At 42.9% G+C, this 26,991-nt stretch overlaps 1 protein-coding gene and 1 pseudogene across 10 annotated transcripts in view; one reads left to right on the plus strand and one right to left on the minus strand.

Moving 5' to 3' along the window:
* Window positions 1-26,991, minus strand: part of MLLT10 (MLLT10 histone lysine methyltransferase DOT1L cofactor) — a 233,296-nt gene that overhangs the window by 164,675 nt on the left and 41,630 nt on the right. For 8 of the 9 annotated variants that reach the window (XM_079770544.1, XM_079770543.1, XM_079770538.1 and 5 more), the window contains exon 4: window positions 10,771-10,825. The exons of the other annotated variant lie outside the window; for it this stretch is intronic. In XM_079770544.1, coding sequence (XP_079626670.1) covers window positions 10,771-10,825 — 55 coding nt within the window. The remainder of the gene's footprint in view (window positions 1-10,770; window positions 10,826-26,991) is intronic. 9 annotated transcript variants of the gene reach the window in all.
* Window positions 14,923-16,530, plus strand: LOC307099305 (large ribosomal subunit protein eL8-like; annotated as a pseudogene). Its single transcript has one exon. The product of its transcript is annotated as a large ribosomal subunit protein eL8-like (transcript).

Below are 26,991 nucleotides of genomic sequence, written 5' to 3' on the forward strand. Positions count from 1 at the left end.
TTCCCAGTACGGGGCGGGCAGGATGCAGCCAATCAATGATTCTCTCTCATCACTGATATTTCTCTCTCTCTCTCCCTCCCTCTCCCTTCCTCTCTGAAATCAATAAAAACGTATTTTTAAAAAATACTCTAATAATTGATATTAAATATTTATTTTAATTCTCAAAATGTGCCTGAAGATATCAAAGAGCTGATGTGATAGTGAGGAGTTAATGATTCAAAATTGGAAAGGGATAAAAATCCAGGTTGTTGTGTAGCTTTCAGCTACGTTCGCCACCCAGGGGATATTTGCCTATTTTAGAGAAAGCAGCAGAAAGGGAAAAGCTGCTTTTGACAAACTCAGAAGGCTGGAAGGACAGAGTTTTATGTTCACAGACAACCAAGGTAGAAAGGAACTAGTTCACCACCTTTCACAACAACATGAAGGGCTGCAAGCCAGGAGTAATAATTAACTAAAAATACATAGGTCCTCACCTGGCTGCAATGGCTGTGGTTGAGTGTGGACCTATGAACCAGGGAGGTGACGGTTCGAATCCCAGGCATGTGGGCTCAAGCCCCAGTGGAGAGTGTGCCAGAGGCAGGCAACCAATGATTCCCTCTCATTATTGATTGTTTCTATCTCTCTCTCCCCCTCTCCCTTCCTTCCTCTGAGAAATCAATAAAAACATATTTTTTAAAAAAGGGAAAAAACAGATCACCAAACAAAAAGTATATGAACAGACCACAAAAGAGAACAAATTGCTCTTTAAAGTATGAAAAGATGGAGAGAAACCAAGATGGCGGCATAGGTAAACACCTAATCTGCAGCCTCACACAACAATTTCTAAAATACAACTAATGGTCAAAACGGACATCATCCAGAATCACAGGAAAGCTGGCTGACTGAAACGCCCACAACTAGAAGGAAAGACAAAACCACAAGGAAATTCAGAGGAGACATAAAAGCCTGAGGTATGGAGACACGGGCACAGACACGGGCGCGCGTGTGTGCGGGGAGGACGGAGCCGGAGAGGACGGGGCGGCTGAGTGCCTGGCCAGTGTTCTCTAGCGGGAAGGAGATAAAAACTCCAGATTGCGCTGAACCCCAGCTCCGACTGCACTGAACCCCAGTTCCGGGCGAGAATCTGGGAATCCAGATTCATTGGGGGAGAGACTAGACTGTTTGGCAGCGGACAAAACTCCAGGGCGCCTTTCTCTCAGAGGTGCTTGCAGTGAGTACAGAGGGACACTGAGACCCAGGAACCTCATAGGGCGGGGCTGACGGGAAGCCAAAGCTGTAGGCTCCACCCTGAAACTCCACCCCATCCAAGCTGAGCACAGAGGCTTTTACAATTTTGCAAGTCTAGTTGAATAAGGGTGTCTTCCGGCGTAGACACAGCTGATCCTCATAGCCAATTGGCCTGGAGGTCAAATCCTCCCAGTGTACCAACAGAAATCAATGCTTAACAACACCAAGACTTTGCACTCAGCCCACAAAAGGGGGTACCAAGAGCGACCACCAAGGGAGATTGGAGAAACTGAGCTACCGGCCCCTATAGGTCACCTACCACACAAAGCCACTCCATCAACACAGGGAGGCAGCCATAATGCGGAGACACCGAAGCAGGTCACAAATAAAAGAGATGGAGGAAAGTAAACTACTGGACGACACAGTGTTCAGAACCACATTTATAAGGTTACTCAAGAATCTTCTAAAAACCACTGAGAAACTTGAAGAGACCTTCAAGGACCTTAATGAGAATACCAAAAAAATGGAAAAGGACCAGTCAGAAATTATGCATACACTGTCTGAAATAAAGAATATACAGAAACTCAACTGTAGATCACCATACCACAAGAGTCAAACCAAAGATCTGGAACATAAGGAAGCAAAAAACACCCAACCAGAGAGGCGGAAAGAAGAATCCAAAAGTGTAAGGATAGCGTAAGGAGCCTCTGGGACGGCTTTAAGCGTACCAACATCCGAATTTTGGGGGTGCCAGAAGAAGAGAGAGAGCAAGATACTGAAAACCTATTTGAAGAAATAATGACAGAAAACTTCCCCCACCTGGTGAAAGAAATAGACTTACAAGTCCAGGAAGTGCACAGAACCCCAAACAAAAGGAATCCAAAGAGGACCACACCAAGACACATCATAATTAAAATGCCAAGGGCAAAAGACAAAGAGAGAATCTTGAAAGCAGCAAGAGAAAAACAGTTAGTTACCTACAAGGGAGTACCCATATGACTGTCAGTGATTTCTCAACAGAAACTATGCAGGCCAGACGGGAGTGGCAAGAAATATTCAAAGTGATGAACAGCAAGAACCTATAACCAAGATTACTCTACCCAGCAAAGCTATCATTCAGAATTGAAGGTCAGATAAAGAGCTTCACAGATAAGAAAAAGCTAACGGAGTTCATCACCACCAAACCAGGATTACATGAAATGCTGAAGGGTATTCTTTAAGAAGAGGAAGAAGAAAAAAAAGGTAAAAGTAAAAATTATATAGAATCAGGGACATAGAAAGGAAGGCGACAGACAATTCTCAGGGGGAAGGGGGTCTGAGGGGTGCAGGAAGAGATTGGACAAAAATCTTACACCTATGGATGAAGACAGTGGCGGGGGGGGGGGGGGGTAAGGGTATGCGGTGGGGTGGGGAATCAGGTGGAGGGGAGCTATGGGGGGGGAGAGGAACACCTGTAATAATCTGAACATTAAATATTTATTTTTAAAAAATAATAAATAAATAAATAAATAAAGTATGAAAAGATGGTCAGAATTACTTATAAAAAAGGGAAATGTAAAAGTACATGCTCAAGACACCAATTTCCACCTATTGGATTACCAATGGCGTAGAAAACAGCTTGTATGGTTTATTGTTGCTGGGCACATAATTTGGTACAAACACTAGGGAGAATAATTTGGAATTATCTACCAAAATTAATTGTAAAATCCCTTTGACCCTACAGTTCCACTTCTGAGAATTAATAATCTTACAGATGTACTTGCATACAAGCAAAATGGCACATATAAAAATATCCTATATAATAAAAGTCTAATATTCTAAGTGTCTGGTCGTCTGGTCGTCCATTCAACCAATCAAAGCATAATATGCTAATGATATGCTAAGGCCACTCAACTGCTCGCTATGATGTGCACTGACCACCAGGAGTCAGTCGACCGGTCGACCGGTCGACCAGTCGTTATGACGTGCACTGACCACCAGGAAGCAGATGCTCCAAATGGTAGGTTAGCCTGCTGCTGCGGTCCAGCCGATAAGGACTAAGCGAGACACACAGGACACACCCTGGAGCCCTCCCGTAGTCCCTCCCAGTTGGCCAACCTCCCATGTCCTTCCCCAGCCCCGAACATGCACCGGTGGGTCCCTCATTCTGGCCTGCACCCTCTCACAATCCATGACCCCTCAAGAGATGTCAGAGAGCTGGCTTCGGCCTGATCCCACAAGCCATGCCAAGGGACCACACTGGTGCACAAATTCGTGCACTGGGCCTCTAGTCTATAATAATAAAAGCGTAATATGCTAATTAGACCAGACAACCTTCCCGATGAAGCCAGGGCTGTGAGGAAAGCTCGGGTCCCAGGTGCCTGCCAGCGGCCGGAGGGACGCCCTGGTCCCGGGTGCCAGAGGGAAGCCAGTGCCGGCAGCTGGGGGAAGGAAGGCCTATTCTTGCACGAATTTTGTGCATCGGGCCTCTAGTTAGTCATAAAAGCAGAAGATTACAAAGTCCATCAATTGGTGACTAATTGTATAACAGGGTAAAAAAAAAGAAAGCTCTTGTATCTATACTGATAATAGAGATAAAATGTTCTGTGAGAGAAACCAAGATGGCGACATAAGGTAAACACCTAATTGTTGCCTACCACAACAATTTTAAAACTACAACTGGAAAACAGAGCACACACCGTCCAGAACCACCAGAAAGCTGGCAGAGTGGAAAACCTACAACTAGAAAAAAAGAGAGGGGGACACTGAGCCTCAGGAGTTGTGGAGGTGCGGAGATCCATGAGCGCGGGAAGGGCGGGTGGCTGAATACGCGCTGGCTTGCTTGCAGCGCGCAGAGAGGGAGGGCAGCAGACGAGTGGCTAGCCTTTTCGTTTGGGAGAAAAACAAAACCTCCTGACTGCACTGAAATCCAGCTACGGACGGGGAGAAAATGGTCTGTTTGGCAGCGGGCGAGGCTCGAGAGCTGCCTTCTCTCAGAGGTGCGCAGCCATTGTTTTGGGCACAGAGAAACCGGCCCTCTTAGGGCGAGGCTGACGGAAAACCAAAGCTTGTCTGCTCCACCCTGAGACTCCGCCCCATCCAAGTTTAGCACAGAAGCTCTCCCAGCAGAGACACTGCTGATCCTCACAGCCAACTGGCTTGGAGATCAACTCCCCCCAGTGATACCAACAACAAGCATGGCTTAACTACAACAAGACTGCACATACAGCCCACAAAGGGGTGCAACAAGAGGATCCACCACAGAGAACTGGGGAGGCTGAGCTACTGGGCCCTGCTAGGACACCTAACACACAAGGCAACTCCATCAATTCAGGGAAGCATCTAAAATGCGGAGACTAAGAGGCAGGCCACAATTTAAAGAAATGGAGGAAACCAAAAGACTGTACATAGAGTTCAAAACCATGGTTATAAGGTTTTTCAAGAATTTCCTAGAAAAGGCTGATAGATCAAACGAGAACCGAGGATATGAAAAGGGATCAACTAGAAATTAAGCATATACTGACTGAAATAAAAAAATATTATACAAAGACCTAAAAGCAGACTAGAGGATCGCAAGAATCAAGTCAAAGATTTGGAATACCAAGAAGCAAAAAATCACTCCTCTGGAAAAGCAAAAACAAAAAAAGAATCCAAAAAGTTGAAGATAGTGTAAGAAGCCTCTGGGACAATTTCAAGCGTACCAACATCAGAATTATGGGGGTCCCAGAAGAAGAGAGAGAGAAAGATACTGAAAACCTATTTGAAGAAATAGTGACAGAAAATTTCCCCCACCTGGTGAAAGAAATAGACTTACAAGTCCAAGAAGCATACAGAACCCCAAACAAAAAAACCCAAAGAGGACCACAACAAGACACATCATAATTAAAAGGCCAAGAGCAAAAGGCAAAGAGAGAATATTAAAAGCAGCAAGAGAAAAACAGTTAGTTACCTACAAGGGAGCACCCATACGATTGTCAGCTGATTTCTCAACGGAAACTATGCAGGCCAGATGGGAGTGGCAAGAAATATTCAAAGTGATGAATAGCAAGAACCTACAACCAAGATTACTCTACCCAGCAAAGCTCTCATTCAGAATTGAAGGTCAGATAAAGAGCTTCACAGATAAGAAAAAGCTAAAGGAGTTCATCACTGCCAAACCAGAATTATATGAAATGCTGAAAGGTATTCTTTAAGAAGAGGAAGAAGAAGAAAAAGATAAAAATTATGAACAACTAATACGTAACTATCAACAAATGAATCTAAAAACCAAGAGAATAAAAAATCTGATGAACAGTATTAACTGGTGAATATAATAGAATCAGGGCATAGAAAGGGAGTGGACTGACAATTCTCGGGGGAAAAGGGGAGTGGGGGGTGCGGGAAAAGATTGAACAAAAAGCGTACACCTATGGAGGAGGACAGCGGGGGAGAGGGGAGGTAAGGGCAGAGGGTGGGGTAGGAACCTGGTGGAGGGGAACTATGGAGGGAAAAAAGAGGAACAATTGTAATAATCTGAACAAAAAAGATTTATTAATTTAAAAAAATGTTCTGTGAAAATAATTAGGGTGTAAGAGTATGTGTAATATTCATCCAGAATAAAAATTGGAGCCTTGGCCAGTGTGGTTCAGTGTCATCCCAATGCACTGAAAGGTCACCTGTTCAATTCACAGTCAGGACACATACTCAGGTTGCAGGTTGACCCCTCTTGGGGTGCACAGGGAGGCAACATTTCTCTCCCCCTTCCTCTCTCTCCAAAATCAATTTTTTTTTTAAACTGGAGGAAATATTTGACTATTCATATGTATCTGCATATACCAAAAGACCAAGAAGGATATGCAAAAAAAAAAAGTAATAACAGCAATTGTCTTGGTGGTAGGAAAGTTGTTGAGGAACTAGGAAAATGGTGAACTGGAGTAGGAAAGACTGTTAATACTTTTTTAAATTTTGCAAAATGTGACTATATAATATAGTTTAAAGAATAAATTAAGATATGTAAATATATGTATTGCGAAAAACATTGTATTTTTCCCTTTTCTTTACTAATACCATTACTGTATTCTTTGCCAAAAATACTTTAATCTATTCAATAAATGGCATTAGAAATATTAAAGATATGTGCAAAACAATGAAACTAGACCACACTCTTACACCATACACAAGAATAAACTCAAAAGTATTAAAGACTTACATGTTAGACTCAAAACCATAAAAATCCTGGAAGAAAACAAAGGCAGTAAAATCTCGGACATTTCTCGTAGCAATTTTTTTTTCCTACTATATCTCCTTAGGCAAGGGAAACAAAAGAAAAAATAAACAAATGGGACTACATCAAATTAAAAAGCTTTTGCTCAGCAAAGGACACCTTCAACAAAATGAAAAGATAACCACTCAATGGGAGAATATATATTTGCTGATACAACTGATAAGGGGCTAATACCCAAAATTTATAGAACTCACAAAACTCAACACCAAAAAACAAACAATCCAATTAATAAATGGGCGAAGGATCAGACTAGACATGATAAAGTTCCTAACTAGACCCGAACAGACCTCAAAAGAGGTTAAAATCCAAAATTTTTAAAGAACTTATAAACCTCAACACCAAAAAACAATTCAATTTAAAAATGGGCAAAGTTCCAAAGAGGATATATAGATGGCCAATAGACAAATAAAAGTTGTTAAATGTCATTCACTAATCATCAGAGAAATACAAATTAAAACTGCAATGAGATATCACCTCACACCTATGAGAATGGTTATTATCAGTAATCAACAAACAAGTATTGGGGAAGACGTGCAGAAAAGGGAAACCTCATGCACTATTGGTGGGAATGCAGACTGGTACAGCAACTGTGGAAAACGGTATGGGGTTACTTCAAAAAATTAAATATGGAACTGCTTTATGGCCCAGTGATTCCACTTCTGGAAATATATATACAAAGAAACCCAAAACACTGATTAGAAAAAATATATGCAACCCTACATTCATTGCAGAGTTATTTACAACTAGAGGACCGGTGCACGAAATTCGTGCAAGAGGGCGGGGGGGAGGATGTCCCTCAGCCCAGCCTGCACCCTCTCCAATCTGGGACTCCTAGAGGGATGTCCAACTGCCCATTTAGGCCCAATATTGGGATCGGGCATAAACGGGCAATCGGACATCCCTCTCACAATACAGGACTGCTGGCCCCCAACCACTCACCTGCCTGCCTACCTGATTGCCGCTAACCGCTTCTGCCTGCCAGCTGGATCACCCCCTAACCACTCCCATACCAGTCTGATAGATGCCTAACCGCTCCCCTGCTGGCCCAATTGCCCCTAACTGCCCTCCCCTGCCGGACTGATCACACCTAACTGCCCGCCCCTGTCAACCTGGTCGCCCCCAACTGTCCTCCCCTGCTGGCCTGGTTGCCCCCAACTGCCCTTCCCTGCAGGCCTGGTCACCCCTAACTGCCCTCGCCTGCTGGCCTGGTCACCCCCAACTGCTCTCTCCTGCAGGCCTGGTCCCCCCCAACTGTCCTCCCCTGTAGGCCTGGTTGCCCCCTACTGCCCTTCCCTGCAGGCCTAGTCACCCCTAACTGCCCTCGCCTGCTGGCCTGGTCACCCCCAAGTGCTCTCTCCTGCAGGCCTGGTCCCCCCCAACTGCACTCCCTGCAGGCCTGGTTTCCCCCAACTGCCCTCCCTTGCAGGCCTGGTCCCCCCCCAACTGTCCTGTCCTGTAGGCCCGGTTGCCCTCAACTGTCCTCCCCTGCCGGCCCGGTCACCCCTAACTGCCCTCCCCTGCAGGCCTGGGTCCCTCGCAACTGCCCTCCCTTGCAGGCCTGGGTCCCTCCCAACTGCCCTCCCCTGCTGGCCTGATCACCCACAACTGCCCTCTCTTGCAGGCCTGATCCCCCCCAACTGCCCTCCCTTGCAGGCCTGGTCCCTCCCAACTGCCCTCCCCTGCAGGCCTGGTCACCCCGAACTGCCCTCCCCTGCAGGCCTGATCACCCCCAATTGCCCTCCCAACTGCCCTCCCCTGCAGGCCATCTTGTGGCGGCCATCTTGTGTCCACATGGGGGTGGCCATCTTTGACCATATGGGGGTGGCCATCTTGTGTGTTGGAGTGATGGTAAATCTGCATATTACTCTTTTATTAGATAGGATAGCCAAGATTTTGAAGCAACCCAAGTATCCATCAATACATGAATAGATAAAAAGCTGTGGTACATATACACAATGGAATACTACTCTGCCATAAAAAAGAAGGAAATTTTACCCTTTTGACAGCATAGATGGACCTAGAGAACAATATACTAAGTGAAATAAGCCAATAAGAGAAAGACACAGACCATATGATTTCACTCATATGTGGAATCTAATGAACAAAATGAACTAACAAGCAAAATAGAGACAGATCAAAGATAGAAAACTGATAGCTATGAGAGATGCTAGGGGAGTAGGGATTGAAGGCAAAAGGGGGAAAGAGAAAGAACTCATGGACAGGACAACAGCATGGTGACTGCCAGGGGAAACAAGTGGGATGAGGTGGAGGGTATAAGGGGTATAAATGGTGATCGGTGGAGATTTGGCTTAGGATAGTGAACAAACAATACAGTGCATAGACAATGTGTTATAGAATTGTACATCTGAAACCTGTTTTTGTTAATCAATGTCACCCAAATAAATTCAATAAAAAGACAAAAAATACTTTAGAGTTGGCTACCCAAAATGTAAGTGTATACTAACAGAAGTTATACCTCTACTTTTTATTTTTATTTTTTTTAATATATTTTATTGATTTTTTAAAATACATTTTATTGATTTTTTTTTTTAACAGAGAGGAAGGGAGAGGGATAGTTACAAACATCGATGAAAGAGAAACATCGATCAGCTGCCTCCTGTACACCCTCCATTGGGGATGTGCCCACAACTGAGATACATGCCCTTGACCAGAATCGAACCCAGGAGCCCCAGTCCGCAGGCTTACGATCTATCCACTGAGCCAAACCGGTCAGGGCTATTTTATTGATTTTTTACAGAGAAGAAGGGAGAGGGATAGAGAGTTAGAAACGTGGATGAGAGAGAAACATCGATCAGCTGCCTCCTGCACACCCCCTACTGGGGATGTGCTTGCAACCAAGGGACATGCCCTTAACCAGAATCAAACCTGGGACCCTTCAGTCCGAAGGCCAAGGCTCTATCCACTGAGCCAAGCCAGTTAGGGCATATACCTCTACTTTTTAAAAATTTCTTTATTATTGAAAGTTCCAACCCCCACCCCAGGCCTTCACCACACTATTGTCTATGTCCATGGGTAATGCATATCCTATATAAGAAAGATGCAATATGCAAATGGTCATTATGCTGTGAAGCTTAACAACTGACCACATAACAACCGGATCACGGATCAGCAGGAGAGTGAGGCAGTGAGCTTCAAGTGGGTGGCAGAGAGCTACAGGAGGGGGCAGGGCAGCAAGCTATTGGGGGGGGGGGGTGAGGGGAGCTACAGGAGGGCAGGGCAGCAGGTGGAGAGCTACTGGAGGGCAGCAGCAAGCAACTGGCGAGCTATTGGTGCACAGATTCACGCACAGTGCTACTAATATGAATATAAGTTCTTTGGTTTATATTTTCCCATCCACCTTCCCTCTAAGATTCAATGGTCTGTTCCATGTTTCTATGTCTCTGGATCGGTTTTGTTCATCAGTTTATTTTATTCATTAGATTCCACATATGAGTGAGATCATGTTATACTTGTCTTTCTGTGACTGGTTTATCCACTTAACATAATACTCTCCAGGTCCCTCCATACTATCTCAAAGAGTAAGAGATCCTTCTTTTTTATTGCTGCATAGTATTCCATGGTATAAATGTACCATAGCTTTTTTTATCCACTCACCTATCGGGCACTTGGGCTGTTTCCAGACCTTAGCTACAGAAAAATATATCTCTACTTTTTAAATTTCTTCATGAGTTACTTGATTTTCACAGATGCCACAGTTTAATAAATTCATAGTACTGAGCTATAAAGAAATACAGATTTCTCTGAGGGATATAACTAAAAACAGAAATGAAAATAAGAAATACGAAAGCACAACAGAATTTCGGAATCAGCCAAAAGGCCCTCAAGTGTGTTAAAATTAACATTCAATAAAAACATCATCTGTCCTGCAATACACAAAAGGGGGGCAGAGGTCTAAAACAACAGATTAACAGATTTTAATTCTAGCTGGGGGGGGGGGGGGGGGGAGAGGGAGGAAGGGAGGGAGGAGAGAGGGAGAGAGAGAGCAGCTTATTTTTCAAAAATACTTTCTATAAGGAACTGTATCCATTAAAAAAATCAAGATTTTAATTATAAGTATGTGGATTGTTCTGCATTAAGAAAAAAACAATTCTTAATTCTATCCACAAAGTAGAAAAACGTTTTCAATAAAAAATAATTCATAAATTATATTCACTGCTATAAAAATATTTGAGTGGTCAACACTATTCAATTTTATATAATAATATAAACTACCAAATACCTTAAAATACTTTCCCAATCCAGTCTTCAATAAAAATTTTTTCAAAAATCTCTGCACTTACCCCCATTATCTGTTCTTTTTAAAGCTCCATCCTTATGAGGACACAGTTCACATCTCTATTTAAAAAAAAAAGAAAGAAAGGAAACAAAGATATTTTTCAGATTACAAAAGTATAACATCTTCCTTGTAACTTCAAAACTATTAAAAAGGTAGGAGCAACATTTGTACTAGTTGCCACCAAGAGTAACATTTCAGAACATTCCTCACAAAGTAATTCTCCTTGACATGAGATCAGAGCACCAGGTAACTTTTACAAAGTAAATTGTTGCTTACTTTTAAATTCCTGCCAAGATTTTTTAGTGTTAAATTAATAAAAACAAAAAGATTCTCTAAACATAGGACTGGGGCATGGTTTTTAACATTTGCTTCTACCTCTTTACTTTCTACCTAAGATCAGCTAGGCTTAGTCTACTCAGTTAGGTCTGGTTTGTTTTTAAAGAGCCAAACTCAAAAATTTTTAATTTTTATTTAGGTGGCAAGGCATGGTCTCTCATATGCTGACCTGCCTTCTGGAAGAAAGTGCTCTAATTATTCTAGTTACTCTTATTCACACACAATGGTACTCGGAAGTTATCATGAATCCCAACTGCCTACCACTCCCCAATTTAAAACCAGAAATAAACATAGAGCCACTACTAATCTTTCTTTTCATTATTGACAAGAGGACAAATACTATTATAAAATTAATAAACAGAGTAAGCTCTTTAAGATTTTTTCATTGATTTTTATAGAGAGAGAGGAATGGAGAGGGAGAGAGAGAAATATCAACGGGAGAGCAAAACATCAATGGGTATGCCCCCCTACTGGGGATCAAGCCCAAAAGCCAGGCATGCACACTGACAGGGAATCTAACGGCAACTTTTAAGTGCATGGGACTACTACGCACAACCAACTGAGCCACACCAGCAAGGACTAAACAGAGTAAGTTTAATGGCATTGTCTTACTATGAAGAATATGTTCCTAGAGGTCACACTTGAGTATTTATTATCTGTGTACCCCGTCATGCTCCCCAACTTACAGCATATAATGTAGTAACATAAATAAATTACAAAGAAAAATAAGAACAAGAAATTAAGTATATAAAACATAAGCCATGAGATGCTATTATTTCTTGTCTTCCAGTATTTCACTCTCCTTATTTTCCTCTTACCATTTTGGCAGTACTTCTCTGATCACCTTATCCAATGTTTAAATGCAGAAGTTCCTCAGCACTCTGACTTAAGATACCTTCTCATTTCATGTTAAACACTCGGCAATCTCATTCATTTTCCATACATCTATCACCAATTAAATTAGTAGGATATGTCAGAGACTCACAAATTTGACCTATTCATTTGTGCTTAGATCCATATGTAAAATTTTCTATAATACACTAGTGGCCTGGTGCATGAAATTCGTGCACATTAAAAGGGAATTAGAGGAGCCCTAACCGGTTTGGCTCAGTGGATAGAGCGTCGGCCTGCGGACTCAAGGGTCCCAGGTTCGATTCTGGTCAAGGGCATGTACCTTGGTTGCGGGCACATCCCCAGTAGGGGGTATGCAGGAGGCAGCTCATCGATGTTTCTCTCTCATCGATGTTTCTAACTCTCTATCCCTCTCCCTTCCTCTCTGTAAAAATTCAATAAAAAATATATTTTTAGAAAAAAAAAGGGAATTAGAGAAAATATTTTAATATTGCTATTTGCCCTTTCTCTATAATAGAAGTATCAGAGATGAAAGAAAATTATTAAAATGTATATGAAAATCTCCCTCTTGCTAACCGGTGTGGCTCAGTGGATAGAGCGTCGGCCTGCGGACTGAAAGGTCCCGGGTTCGATTCCGGTCAAGGGCATGTACCTTGGTTGCGGGCACATCCCCAGTGGGAGGTGTGCAGGAGGCAGCTAATCGATGTTTCTCTCTCATCGATGTTTCTAACTCTCTCTCCCTTTCCCTTCCTCTCTGTAAAAAATCAATAAAATATATATATAAAAAAGTCACAGAAAAAAAAAAGAAAAGAAAATCTCCCTCCTGTCAGAGTCTGGGGCGCGCTGTGGGACCTAGAGTCAAATCCCTGCCCACCACCTGTACACACTTCAAAAATGCAGGAGACCCAGACCCAGCCGGCCCCAACCCGGTCAAGGACTTCTGGGAAGGGGGCACAGCCTCAGGTCCCCCAGCCTGGTGCCGGGTGGGGTCACAGACTCAGATCCCCCGGCCTAGAGCTGGGGCAGGGGCGCAGCCTCAGGTCCCCTGCCACAGCGCGGGGGGCATGGCATGAGGTCTCCTGGGCCAGCGCTGGGGCGGGGGGCACAGCCTGAGGTACCCCATCAAGCCCCGGCCAGGCGCCATGCAGCCTCAGGTCCCTGTTGTTCTGTCGTGATGTTACTGCGTACCAGCTAATTTGCATATTCCTCTATTATTATATAGACTAGAGGCCTGGTGCACAAAATTCGTGCACGGGAGTGTGTGTCCCTCAGCCCAGCCTGCACCCTCTCCAATCTGGGATCCCTCTCACAATCCAGGACTGCTGGCTCCCACCTGCTCACCTGCCTGCCTTCCTGATTGCCCCTAACTGCTTTTGCCTGCCAGCCTGATCACTCCCTAACCACTCCCCTGCCAGCCTGATTGATGCCTAACTGCTCCCCTGCCAGCCTGTTTGCCCCTAACTGCCCTCCCCTGCAGGCCCGGTCCCCCCAACTGGCCTCCCCTGCAGGCCTGGGTCCCCCCACCAGCTGCCCTTCCCTGCAGGCCCGGTCACCCCCAACTTCCCTCCTCTGCCGGCCTTGTCACCCCTAACTGCCCTCCCCTGCAGGCTTCATCACCCCCAATGCCCTCCCTTGCAGGCCTGGTCCCTCCCAACTGCCCTCCCCTGCTGGCCATCTTGTGTTCACATGGGGGCAGCCATCTTGTGTGTTGGAATGATGGTCAATTTGCATATTACTCTTTTATTAGATAGGATAGACACTTTAAATTCAGTCCCAAATTTATGACTACATTTACTCTTCCTGCAGTTTTTCCTATCTTTGTAATAATATTATTAATCACATATTGCCCATATCTAGGCATCATCTTTTGACAGCTTTACCCTATTTCCTAAACTCATATGTTTTAAAAATATGTTTGTATTGATTTGATAGAGGAAGGTAGAAGGAGAGAGAGAAACATCAATGTGAGAGAGAAACATTAACAGGTTCCCTCCTGCACACCACCTACTGGGGATCAAGCCCACAACCTGGGTGTGTGCCCTGAACAGGAATTGAACCGGTGACCTTTTGGTGCATGGAACAACACTCAACCAACTAAGCCACAAGGCTAGGGCTAACCTCATATTTAATCAATCACCACAATTGGGCCATTCTCCTCCTAAATACTGGTGAGATTTGACTACTACTCTCCTTCTACACTAGTGTTAGTCAACTGCAAGCCAACATCAACTTTCATCACGACCACTTCAGTGGTCTTCTACTAAATAGTCTCCCAGTACCTGACCCCTCCAGTCTACAGAATGAACTTCAAAAATGCAAGTCAATATACATAACTTCCCCACTTATAGCCTTTAAATGGTTTTCCTACATGATCTACTCCTTATTTTTCTCTATGACCTTCTTATTGTCTGGACAATACTGACTTTTCTTCTTTCAGTTCAGTAAATACTCCAAAGCTCATTCCTATCTGAAGCCTTGAACCCTTTGCACTCGCTTGCTTTTTTCTCGATTCCTTTATTCTAATGCTAACCGTGTCGGGTCACACTCGACATCCGAGTGCAAAAGGTTAAATGTGTTGCTTTTACTCTACCTAAAATACTGTCCTCACCCCAAACCACTTTCACAGCTAGGTAACTTCTTACTTCCCTCAGGTCCTTGCTTAAAGTCACTTCCTCAAAAAATATTTCTCTGAATACCTTTATTAAATTAGGTGCCGTTTATGAGTTATCTATGTACTTTTCTTCTTATTGTATGCTAGTGGCCCGATGAACGAATGAAGGTTCGTGCAAGAATGGGCCTTCATTCCCCTGGCTGTCGGCACTGCCTTCGCTCTGGCCGGAGCCGCCTTTCCGCCTTCCCATGCTTCCCAGAGGCCCGGAGCAGCGAGGGTGGTGTGGAACGCCTGCATCGTCGCCATGGCAACGAAGCAAGCGTCCTGTCCCGGCCCCTGGCCACTTGGTGTCTGGATATGCAAAAAAAAAAAAAAAAAAAAACCATCTTTGTTGGGTTTATTTGCATACTCACTCCTGATTGGCTGGTGGGCATCGTGAAGGTACAGTCAATTAGCATGTTACTCTTTTATTAGGTAGACTGCAATCACAATTATTTATGCAATTATGTTTATCTCCTTTGCTAGATTATAAATTCCATTTCATAGCTATAGCCCTAGCATCTATCACAGCTGGATACATGGAAGGAGCAAAAACATAAGCAGATTTGCTAAAGATAGGCAATAATTTGGTTCTAAGTTATACCTCCTACACAGATGGAAACACTATTAGTTGAGCAATTTACCTTGGAGGAAAAAAAACAGTTACTTATAGAAGTATAACTAAATCTAATGTAAGGACTACAGCCAGTGATAGATTGCTCTTTGGGATGGTTAGGTATAAGAACAATGTTCAACAATTGGGGAAGAAGAAATTCAAATTAGACACTTGAAAGTTTACTGATCACAAATATAAATTCAAAATGTTTGGAAAACAATTTCAATATAAGAATTAAGACCGAAAATAACCAGTAGTCAAATCTAAAAAATTAAAAACTTCTACAAAAGAAAAACATTAGAATAGACAATTAAAAATTTTTTATTTCTCTCTCCTCTTGTAGCCTAAGATGCTGAAAGGAAAGAAGGCTAAGGGAAAGAAGGTGGTACCGGCTCCTGCTGTTGTGAAGAAGCAGGAGGCCAAGAAGGTGGTATATCCCATTGGAGAAAAGGCCCAAGAATTTTGGAATTGGACAGGACATCCAGCCCTAAAGGGACCTCACCCACTTTGTCAATGGCCCCTCTAACATTCGGTTGCAGTAGCAAAGGACTATTCTCTATTAAGCATCTGAAAGTGCCTCCTGCCATTAACCAGTTTGCTCAGGCCTTAGACCACCAAACAGCTACTCAGCTGCTTAAGCTGTCCCACAAGTATAGACCAGAGACAAAGCAAAGAGAAGATGCAGAAATTGTTGGCCTGGACTGAGAAAAAAGCTGCCAGCAAAGGGGATGTCCCCAAGAGGCCACCTGTCCTTCCAACAAGGGTTAACACTGTAACCACCTTGGTGGAGAACAAGAAGGCCCAGCTGATAGTGACTGCACATGATATGGATCCCATCAAGCTGGTCATCTTCCTGCTTGCACTGTGCAGTAAAATGGGGGTTCCCTGCTGTATTATCAAGAGGAAGGCCAGGGTGGGGTGTCTAGACCACAGGAAGACCTGCACCACCATCACCCTTACACAGGTTAACTCAGAAGACAAAGAGCTCAGGCTAAGCTGGCAGAAGCTATCCAGGCCAATTAAAATGACAGATATAATGAGATCCACCGTCAGTGGGGAGGCAATGTCCCAGAACCAAAGTCAGTGACTCACATTGCCAAGCTAGAAAAGGCATTTTTGCCCACTACGTTAGCAAAGCTTTTCCTCATGTTCAGAGTGCAGTGAACATATATTTTCATATACTATTGATGGCACCATAATCCAATTCTTTTAGAAAGCAATTTAGCAATATGATTCAAGGAAATTACTGATTACATTACTTCACAGAGAGCCAAAAAAAAATATGATGGATATAGCATTTATTAAGTACTGTGTCATTATTATATCATTTATATACTATAAGTTCAAGACATGAAAAGAATGTGTATAAAAATATTTTATATGGCTGTTTATAAATATAAAAATTTTATAAAGAGTCTTAACTGTATAACGAATGCTATATTCACAAAGATTTTCACTGTTAACAAATAAATGCATAGAAAAAAACTCTAAAATACACAAAATATATTAATAGACCTGTGATGAGAATAGTACAATATGAGTGAATTTACTTCTTCATTCCAAAATATTTCATTTGTTTTATCATTTAAATACTTATAGACACATTACTATATGCTATGTAAAATAATATGACTTTATCTTCCCACTAAGAGTAAAAATAGACAGGAGACTTGGCAAAAAACATGATTATAGGGGGGGAAAAACAAGATTAAGTTGTAGTCAGAAGACTGTATCTGGTATGAGGCATTATGGATAACAGAGACTTCAGATCCTATAGTAAACCAATCCAAACTGAAAAGTTTTGCAGGGCAGGCTGCAGCTACATGTGTACTAGAATTCCACAGATCCACTCTTATTTTAGTGAGATATAGTGTTAAAAAGGTACAAATAAATCCTGCAAAAGGGGAAACATTATAAGGAGATACTGCTTCTCCAAAAAAGACATACATTAGAGATCTCACCACAATTTACCAAGAAAAAATACCCTTTAATTGTAATGGCCCAAACAAGTAGAAATTATACGAGGTTCCTTCTTTTTTTATATATCATGTAGTATAGTAAGAAAGCATACAACTATTTTCCATCTTTATAATGTAAAACAACGTTACTTGTTCTAATTTATATTAGACTAGATGCCTGATACACGGAATTCATGCAAGGGGCTCCAAGGCCCCACTTCGTCCAGAAGGTCGTCTGGAATGTCATCCGGAAGGTCGTTCGGTCTAATTAGCATATTACGATTTTATTATTATAGACTAGAGGCCCGGTACATGAAAATCGTGCAAGAGTAGGCTTTCCTTTCCCTGGATATCAGCAGCGGCTTCCCTCCAGGCACCGGAAGGCACCCAGAACCAGGGCTTCCCTTGCAGCCCAGCTTTGTCCAGAAGGTCGTTTGGTCTAATTAGCATATTACATTTTTAAATATATATTTTATTGATTTTTTACAGAGAGGAAGGGAGAGGGAGAGAGAGTTAGAACATCGATGATAGAGAAACATCCATCAGCTGCTTCATGCACACCCCCTACTGGGGATGTGCCCGCAACCAAGGTACATGCCCTTGACCAGAATCGAACCTGAGACCCTTCAGTCCGCAGGCCGACGCTCTATCCACTGAGCCAAACCGGCTAGGGCTACACTTTTATTATTATAGACTAGAGGCCCAGTGCATGAAATTTGTGTAGGGGGGGTGTCCCTCAGCCCAGCCTGCACCCTCTTCTAATCTGGGACCCCTTGAGGGATGTCCGACCGCCCGTTTAGGCCCGATCCCACCGGAATCGGGCCTAAACAGGCAGTGGGACATCCCTCTCACAATCCAGGACTGCTGGCACCCAACCACTCGCCTGCCTCTGCCTGATTGCCCCTAACCACTTCTGCCTGCCAGCCTGATCACCTCCTAACCACTCCCCTGCCAGCATGATCGACGCCTAACTGCCCTCCCCTGCCGTCCTGGTCGCCCCCAACTGCCCTCCCCTGCAGGCATGCCCCCCCCAGCTGTCCTCCCCTGCAGGGCTGGTCCCCCCACAACTGACCTCCCCTGCAAGCCTGATTCCCGCCCCCCCCCAATGGCCCTCCGCTGCTGGCCTGGTCTCCCCAAACTGTCCTCCTCTGCTGGCCCAGTCACCCCTAACTGCCCTCCCTGCTGGCCTGATCGCCCACAACTGCCCTCCCCTGCAGACCTGGTCTCCCCCCCTACTGCCCTCCCTTGCAGGCCTGGTCACACCTAACTGTCCTCCCTGCTGGCCTGATCATCCCCAATTGCCTTCCCTTGCAGGCCTGATCTCCCCCAATTGCCCTCTTCTGCCGGCCTGGTCACCCCTAACTGCCCACAACTGCCCTCCCCTGCAGGCCATCTTGTGGCGGCCATCTTGTGTCCACATGGGGGCAGCCATCTTGTGTCTTAGAGTGATGTCAATTTGCATATTACTCTTTTATTAGATAGGATTCTCTTGCAAAGTACTCACTTTACTTCGCTAAGTCAAGCTCACCTAAAACACTGAGCTTTAGGAGGCTGTGGCTATGTAACTATGCATTCACCTATACTTGTTTACCCAGACTGTGATCACCATTACATTACAAAAAGCAGTAAGATAATAATTAAAAATAGTATTACATGCCCTAGCTGGTTTGGCTCAATGTATAGAGCAGGGGTCCTCAAACTTTTTAAACAGGGGGCCAGTTAACTGTCCCTCAGACCGTTGGAGGGCTGGACTATAGTTTAAAAAAAAACTGCCGAAACCATTTTGGCTCAGTGGATGGAGCATCGGCCTGTGGACTGAGGGGTCCCGGGTTCGATTCTGGTCAGGGGCACATGCCTTGGTTGCAAGCACATCCCCAGTGGGAGGTGTGCAGGAGGCAGCTGGTTGATGTTTCTCTCTCATTGGTGTTTCTGACTCTCTATCCCTCTCCCTTCCTCTCTGTAAAAGGTCAATAAAATATATTTTAAAAAACTATGAACAAATTCCTATGCACACTGCACATATCTTATTTTGAAGTAAAAAAACAAAATGGCAAAAACACCCGCATGTGGCCGACGGGCCGTAGTTTGAGGACGCCTGGTATAGAGCGTCAGCCTGCGGACTGAAGGGTCCCAGGTTCGATTCCAGCCAAAGGCACATGCCTGGGTTGCGGGCTCGATCCCCAGTAGGGGGCATGCAGGAGGCAGCCAATCAATGATTCTCTCTCATCATTGATGTTTCTATCTCTCTCTCCCTCTCCCTTCTTCTCTAAAATCAATAAAATATATATTTTTTTAAATTAGTATTACAGGTTAATAAGAAATATAAATTCAAGTTTTAAGTTTGATCTTCCTCATATAAAAGATATAATTGTGGCATAAAATGTGGCTCAGTTGGTTGAGTGTCATCCCCTGAACCGAGAGGACACCAGTTCAATTCCTGGTGAGGGCACATGCCTAGGTTGCGGCTCAATCCTGGTAGGGGGCATGCAGGAGGCAGTCAATCGCTGTTTCTCTCTCTCCTTCTCTGCTCCTCTCTCTCTCTAAAACCAATAATAAAAAAAAATTTTTTAAGTACCTATAGGATAAAACACATTAACATCATCATTTCTTTATTTAAGCAAAAGATAAAAATAAATCTAAATTAACACATCTTTTCTTGTGTTTTAGAAAGAGCATGACTACCACTCTAGAAATTAATGCCTGGGCTGTGGTCCAGGACTCCTAGGAGAAGCGATGATTCCGGGTCGAAGTCAAATAACCCCAGAATAGTTTGTTCTACCAGCAAGAAAGCTACAAAAGACTACTCTAATCATGTAAAAAGGACTTATGGGCTAACCTAAAGAGACTTCTGCTGGCCAAAGATGAAATTAATTAAGGCCATGAAAATAACTGCAACGAAATGAAACATATCAATTATGTTTAAATCAATGATAAAATGATCTTCTATTCCAGAAGGAAACTTACACAAGACAAACCCTTACACAGATAACAAACAGATCCTAGCCCTAACTGGTTCGGCTCAGTGGGTAGTGTCGGCCTGCGGACGGAAGGGTCCGGGTTCTATTCCAGTCAAGGGCACATGACCTGGTTGTGGGCTCAATCCCCAGTAGGGGGTGTGCAGGAGGCAGCCAATCAATGATTCGCTCTAATCATTGATGTTTCTATCTCTCTCTCCCTCTTCCTTCCTCTCTGAAATCAATAAAAATATATATTAAAAAAAAAAAGATTCTAGTTTCCCACCATATGTCAGAACTGGAAGGTTTTTAGTCTGAAGATGAGCTAACCAGCCATAGTGGCTCCTGTAGTTTTAATACCTGAAGAACCAGAAGATAAAATTTCAGGGAAACAAGGAAAGTGAGGTCTGAATCAAGAAGAGGAGAGAACCAGGAGAAGCCCCCAAATATTTATATATAGAATATGCCCAAATCTCTCACTGAACTTAAAAAAGGCAAGTTAGAGTCCAATTAAGGAAAAAGAAATAAAATGAAATTTAAGCAACTGCTCAAAATACTTAATAGATGGTTTGAATCTAACCCAATCAACTGCTTATAAAAACAATAACAATTTCTGCAAAGGAATATAATAAAATCCAGACTTCCCATGTAAAACACTTACTACAATGTATTGGAAACTCCAAGTCACCTACCTGATCTATGAATAGGAAAACATTAATCATGCTTGCAAACACAATCGGCGAAGGTCAACACGAAGATGACCTACACATACATTGGAATTCGGCTTTAAAATAGCTATTATAATTAAACTAGAGGCCCAGTGCACGAAATTCGTGAACTCAGGAGGGGGAGGGATCCCTCAGGAGAGGTCCGTGGGGAGCAGGCCTAAGACAGCAGTCGGACATCCTTAGCACTGCCGCAGAGGCACGAGAGTCTACATCCTTAGCAGCACTGCCGCTAGAGGCGACCCTGCTAGCGGTTCTCAACCTGTGGGTCGCAACCCACAGGTTGAGAACCGCTGCTATAGAACCTAAGACCATCGGAAAACACAGATATTTACATTACAATTCATTAACAGTAGCAAAATCACAGTTATGAAGTAACAACAAAAATAATTTTATGGTTGGGGGGGGTCACCACAACATGAGGAACTGTATCAAAGGGTCGCAGCATTAGAAAGGTTGAGAACCACTGGCCTAGAGGGTGGAAGGGGCGGGGGGGGGGGGGGTGAATAAATAAATAAGTGTGAGAATACAGTGGGAAAGAAAATTTAGAACACATAATGAATGAAATCTTCCTCAATTTGAAGGACATATTTATGGATTCAAGAAGCTCAGTGAACCTCAAGTAACCAAACCACTTACTGAAAAGCAAACAAGGGAAAAGGTATTGAAAGCAGCCACGAGAAAATGACACATCAAATAAAGGGGAACAGTAACTGGATAAATGACTGCTTTCTCAATCTTTAAAGTATTTGAAGGAAAAGAACTGTCAATCCAGAATTCTGTATTTAACTAATATATCCTTCAAAAATGAAGGTAAAATGGGTTTTTACAGATAAAAGAAACAATTAATCATCAGTAGACATGGGCTACAATAAAGACTAAAGTAAGTCATCAAAATTAAGGGAAATGGTACTAGATGAAAACGCAAATCTTCAGGAAACAAAGAAGAGCACCTCAAATGGTAAATATCTGTGTAGTTATAAAAGACTTCTAGGTCTTATTATTTAAAAATACATGTTATTGCCCAGTCTGTGTGGCTTAGCAGTTGAGCATCAACCCAGGAACAAAGAGGTCACCAGTCAGGGCACATGGTCAGGTTGTGGGCTCAATCCCCAGTAAGGTGCATGTAGAAGGCAGCTGATCAATGATGTTTCTCTCTATTAATGTTTCTATCTCTCTATCCCTCTCCCTTCCTCTCTCTCTAAAAAAATTATCAACAAAATATATTTTTTTAAAAATACATATTATTGAAAGCAAAAATTGTAATATCTTCTGGGTTGTGTAATATATGTAGATCTAATACATATGACAATAATATAACTGATAGCAGGCAGAGGTGATGTAAAAGAATCTCTGAAGGCTCCAAGTTTTCTACACTTTACAAAAAGTGGTACAATGTTAACTATAATTGGTATGCTATATGTACTGTAAAAAGATAGAGAAATATATTGAAATTGCTAGAGGGATGCTGAGAAACTAATCCAAAGAGAAATAGCTTTACCAAAGTTATATGTTAAAACTTCTTATCTACAAGTAAAAAAAATTAGGTTGGACCTTTTATTCATATAATTATATTATAAAAAAGCTGTGGTACATTTACACCTTGGAATACTATGCAGCAGTACAAAATAAGGATTGCTTACCCTTTGAGACAGCATGGAGGGACCTGGAGAGTATTATGCTAAGCAAAATAAGCCAGTCACAGAAAGACAAGTATCACATAATCTCACTCATATGTAGAAACTAATGCACAAAATAAGCTGATGAACAATAGAGATCCAGAGATACAGAAGCATGGAACAGACTGTTGAAGCTCAGAGGGAAGGCCAAGGTGGATGGGTGGGTGGGAAGAGGTCAACCAAAGAACTTATATGCATATATGTTACACACACACACACACACTAGAGGCCCAATGCACGAAATTCGTGCAAGGGGCTCGGCCCTCGCAGCTGCGGCTTCCTCCAGAAGGTAGTCCGGAAGGACATCCAGAAGGTTGTTCGGCTGTCTGGTCTAATTAGAATATTGTGCTTTTATTATTATAGATATATATATGCATAACCCATGAACACAAACAACAGTGAGGTAGATGGGGGGCCGGGTATGGGCTAGAAGGGGTCAATGGGGGGGGGGGGGGGGGAACATATGTAATACCTTCAACAATAAAGATTTAAAGATAAAAAAATTTTTAAATTTTTAAATATATCCTGTTGGCAAGGATATGGGAGAAATTAGACCCCTCATATATATTTTTTGGAATATAAAGTGGGATAGCTGCATTGGCAGTTCCTCAAATGGTTAAATATAATTAATCACAAGTTTGATCAAAAAACTCCAAACCCAAAAGAAATGAAAACAGATGTATACATAAAAGTTTGTACACAAATGGTCATAACAGCATTATTCATAATAGCCAAAATGTAGATACAACCTAAATGTCCATCAATTAGTTAATGAGTATATAAAATGTGGTATATCCATACAATGGAATGTTATTTGGCAATAAAAAGAAATAAAGTTCTAATACATGCTACAACATAAGTGAACCCTAAACACGTTATGCTAAGAGAAAAAAAGGCACTGACAAAATACCAAGTATTGTACGATTCCATTTATATGAAATGTCCAGAATAGAGACAGAAAGTAGATTCGTGGTTTCCAGGGACTGGAGAGACTGGGTAATGGATAGTGGCTGCTAATGGGCACAGAGCTGTTCCTGAGGTGATGAAAACATTCTTAAATTGATTATAGTAATGATTGCATAATTCTGTGACTATACTAAAAAACAATGAATTGTACCCTTTAAAAGGCTGAACTATGGACACAGAGCTTTTTCTGAGGTAATGAAAATATTCTAAAATTAATTATGACAATGGTTTCACAATTTTGTAAATATACTAAAAACCACTGAATTGTACACTATATTTGTGAATTTTATCATTAAAACTGTTTTTAATACTAATTTTCAAATATATTTTTAAAAACTAGACAAACAGAAAAAACCTACTAAAATGGTAGACCTATATCCAAGCATGTAATGGCATCAAATGTTGAGACTAATCTTGAGACTCATAAGCATCAAATAATGAGGACATAAATATGTGCCTCATAACAATGATTCAAAATATATGAGGCAAAACTGTCACAAGTAAAGGGATAAATACACAATTCCACAAACATAGTATAGTATGTTAACATTTCTCTCTTGGTAATTAACAAAACTAGATTTTAAAAAATCAATAAATAGCCCGGCTGGTTTGGCTCAGTGGATAGAGTGTAGGCCTGTGGACTGAAGTGTCCTGAGTTTGATTCTGGTCAAGGGCACATGCCCTGGTTGGGGGCGCAACCCCCAGTAGGGGGTGTGCAGGAGGCAGCCAATCAATGATTCTCTCTCATCATTGATGTTTCTATCTTTCTATCCCTTCCTTTCTGAAATCAATAAAAATAATAAACACACACACAAATAACCAATATAAGGAATAAAGAAGGAATTGTCACTATAGAACCAACAGATATTAAAAGCACAAAAGATTAATAATTTTACACTAATCAATTCAACAACTTGGATGAAATGAAAAACTTCTCTGAAAAATACAACTTACCAAAATTGATACGATGAAACAAATATTTAAAGAAACCTTTACGTTGAATTCATTATCAAAATCCTTCCTCAAAACAGAACCCTAGGCTCATATTTTTCACTGGTAAATTGCTTCATATCACCAAAGAAGAAATAGCATCACTTTCAGAAAATAAATACTTTCAAAAAATAGAGACTAATTCCAAAATCATTTTCCAAGTTCAGCATGAAAATATTAATGAATATACCAATAATACTAAAACCTGAAACTATGAAAACAATTGCAGACAAACATTCCTCATGTACATAAATGCAAAAATATTTACTATTAGCAATTTAAATCCAGCAATATATAAAAAGGATAATACACTGTAACCAAGTGAAGTTTATCCCAGAAATACTTGGTTGTTATAACACATGAAAATAAAAACAATGAAATTTACCATATTTATTTTTTAAAATATATAATCATATCAACAGATGAAGAAAAAGCATTTGACAAAAAATATCCATTCAGGCCCTGGCCGGTAGCTCAATTGATTAGAGCATTGTCCCAATATGCCAAGTTTGTGAGTTCAATTCCCAGTCAGGGCACATAAAAGAATCAAACATTGAATGCATAAATAAGTGAAATAACAAATTGATGTATGTCTCTCTCTTGCTCTTTCTCTCTCTAAAACTAACAAAACAAAACAAAACAAAACAAAACAAACAACAACAACAACAACAACAAAAAATATATATATATATATATATATATATATATATATATATATATATATATATAATATCTATATATCTCTAGCCGGTTTGGTTCAATGGATAGAGCGTTGCTGGCATGTAGACTGAAAGATCCCGGGTTTGATTCTGGTCAAGGGCACATTGCCCAGGTTGCAGGCTTGATCCCTAATGAGGCATGCAGGAGGCAGCTGATCCATGATTCTCTCTCATCATTATGTTTCTATCTCTCCCTCTCCCTTCCTCTCTGAAAACAATTAAAATATATTTAAGCATATATATATATATGTATATCTACACTAATAAAGGAGAAACATGCAAATTGACCATCACTTCGCTATGCCCACCAGCCAATCAGAGCGAGTATGCAAATTAACCCAACTAAGATGGCGGCCGCCACGGAGCTGGAGCAAGCAGGAGGCTTGGGTTGCCCCCGGCGATGGAGGAAGCCAAGCTTCCCGCCCACCCTGGCCAGCCCTGGCCTCCGCTCAAGGCTACAAAGTTTCAATTATAGAAGATAAATAAATCCCAGATACCTGCTTCCAGCCGGCCCTGGCCTATACTTGGGTCGCCGGGGGGCGTGGCTGACCTGAAAATCACCACAGGCCCTTCGCCCAGGCCGCCCCACACCCCAAGGGAACCCCCACCCTGATCCTGGACACCCTTGTACCAAATCAGCCGGCCCCCACCCGTGTACCAGGCCTCTATCCTATCTAATAAAAGAGTAACATGCAAATTGACTGTCACTCCAACACATAAGATGGCTGCCCCATGTGAACACAATATGGCTGCCACAAGATGGCCAGCAGGGGAGGGTAGTTGGGAGGGACCAGGCCTGCAAGGGAGGGCAGTTGTGGGGAACCAGGCCTGCAGGGGAGGGAAGTTGGGGGCGACCCAGGCTGGCAGAGAAGGGAAGTTGGGGGTGACCGGGCCTGCAGGGAAGGGCAGTTGAGGGGGACCAGGCCTGCAGGGGAGGGCAGTTAGGGGTGACCAGGCCTGCAGGGGAGGGCAGTTTGGGGGGACCTTGTCCTGCAGAGGAGGGGAGTTGTGGGGGGAGACCAGACCAGCAGGGGAGAGCAGTTAGGGGTGACCGGGTCGGTAGGGGAGGGCAGTTGGGGGTGACCAGGCCTGCAGGGGAGGGCAGTTAGGGGTGACCAGGCCAGCAGGGGAGGGCAGTTAAGGGCAATCGGGCTGGCAGGGGAGCAGTTAGGCATCAATCAGGCTAGCAGGGGAGTGGTTAGGGAGTCATCAGGCTGGCAGGCAGAAGCGGTCAGGGGCAATCATGAAGGCAGGCAGGCAAGCAGTTGGGAGCCAGCAGTCCTGGATTGTGAGAGGGATGTCTGACTGCTGGTTTAGGCCCAATCCCCTAAGGAGTCCCAGATTGGAGAGGGTGCAGGCTGGGCTGAGGGACACACACACCCGTGCACAAATTTCCGTGCACCAGGCCTCTAGTCCTATAAATAAAAGCCTTGGTGGTCCTCACACCATCATGAAGTGATGCACTCACACCGTCACAATCCATCACCAGGAGGCTGCCAATGAGGAGGCAGAATATGCCCTTGACATCAGGGGTGGGGGACCTGAGCACTTGGAGCAGAGGGAATAGGACAACTCGGTGGGAGGGAACGCAGAGCAGAGCTGCAAGCAGAGCTGGTCACATTGGTAAGGAAAAGCCAGTGCTACATCCTCAGGTTTGGAGGAGAGGGAGACTCAAGTGATTCTAGATTTTAAAGGGGGTTCTGAAAAATATATAAAGAGGCTTCTGAGTCCCTACCTTTCTCAGACTTGGGGGTCATGGAGTGCAGGCTGAACTCAGGGA

The sequence above is a fragment of the Cnephaeus nilssonii genome (assembly GCF_951640355.1).
Source record: "Cnephaeus nilssonii genome assembly, chromosome: 1".
Lineage (NCBI taxonomy): Eukaryota > Metazoa > Chordata > Mammalia > Chiroptera > Vespertilionidae > Cnephaeus > Cnephaeus nilssonii.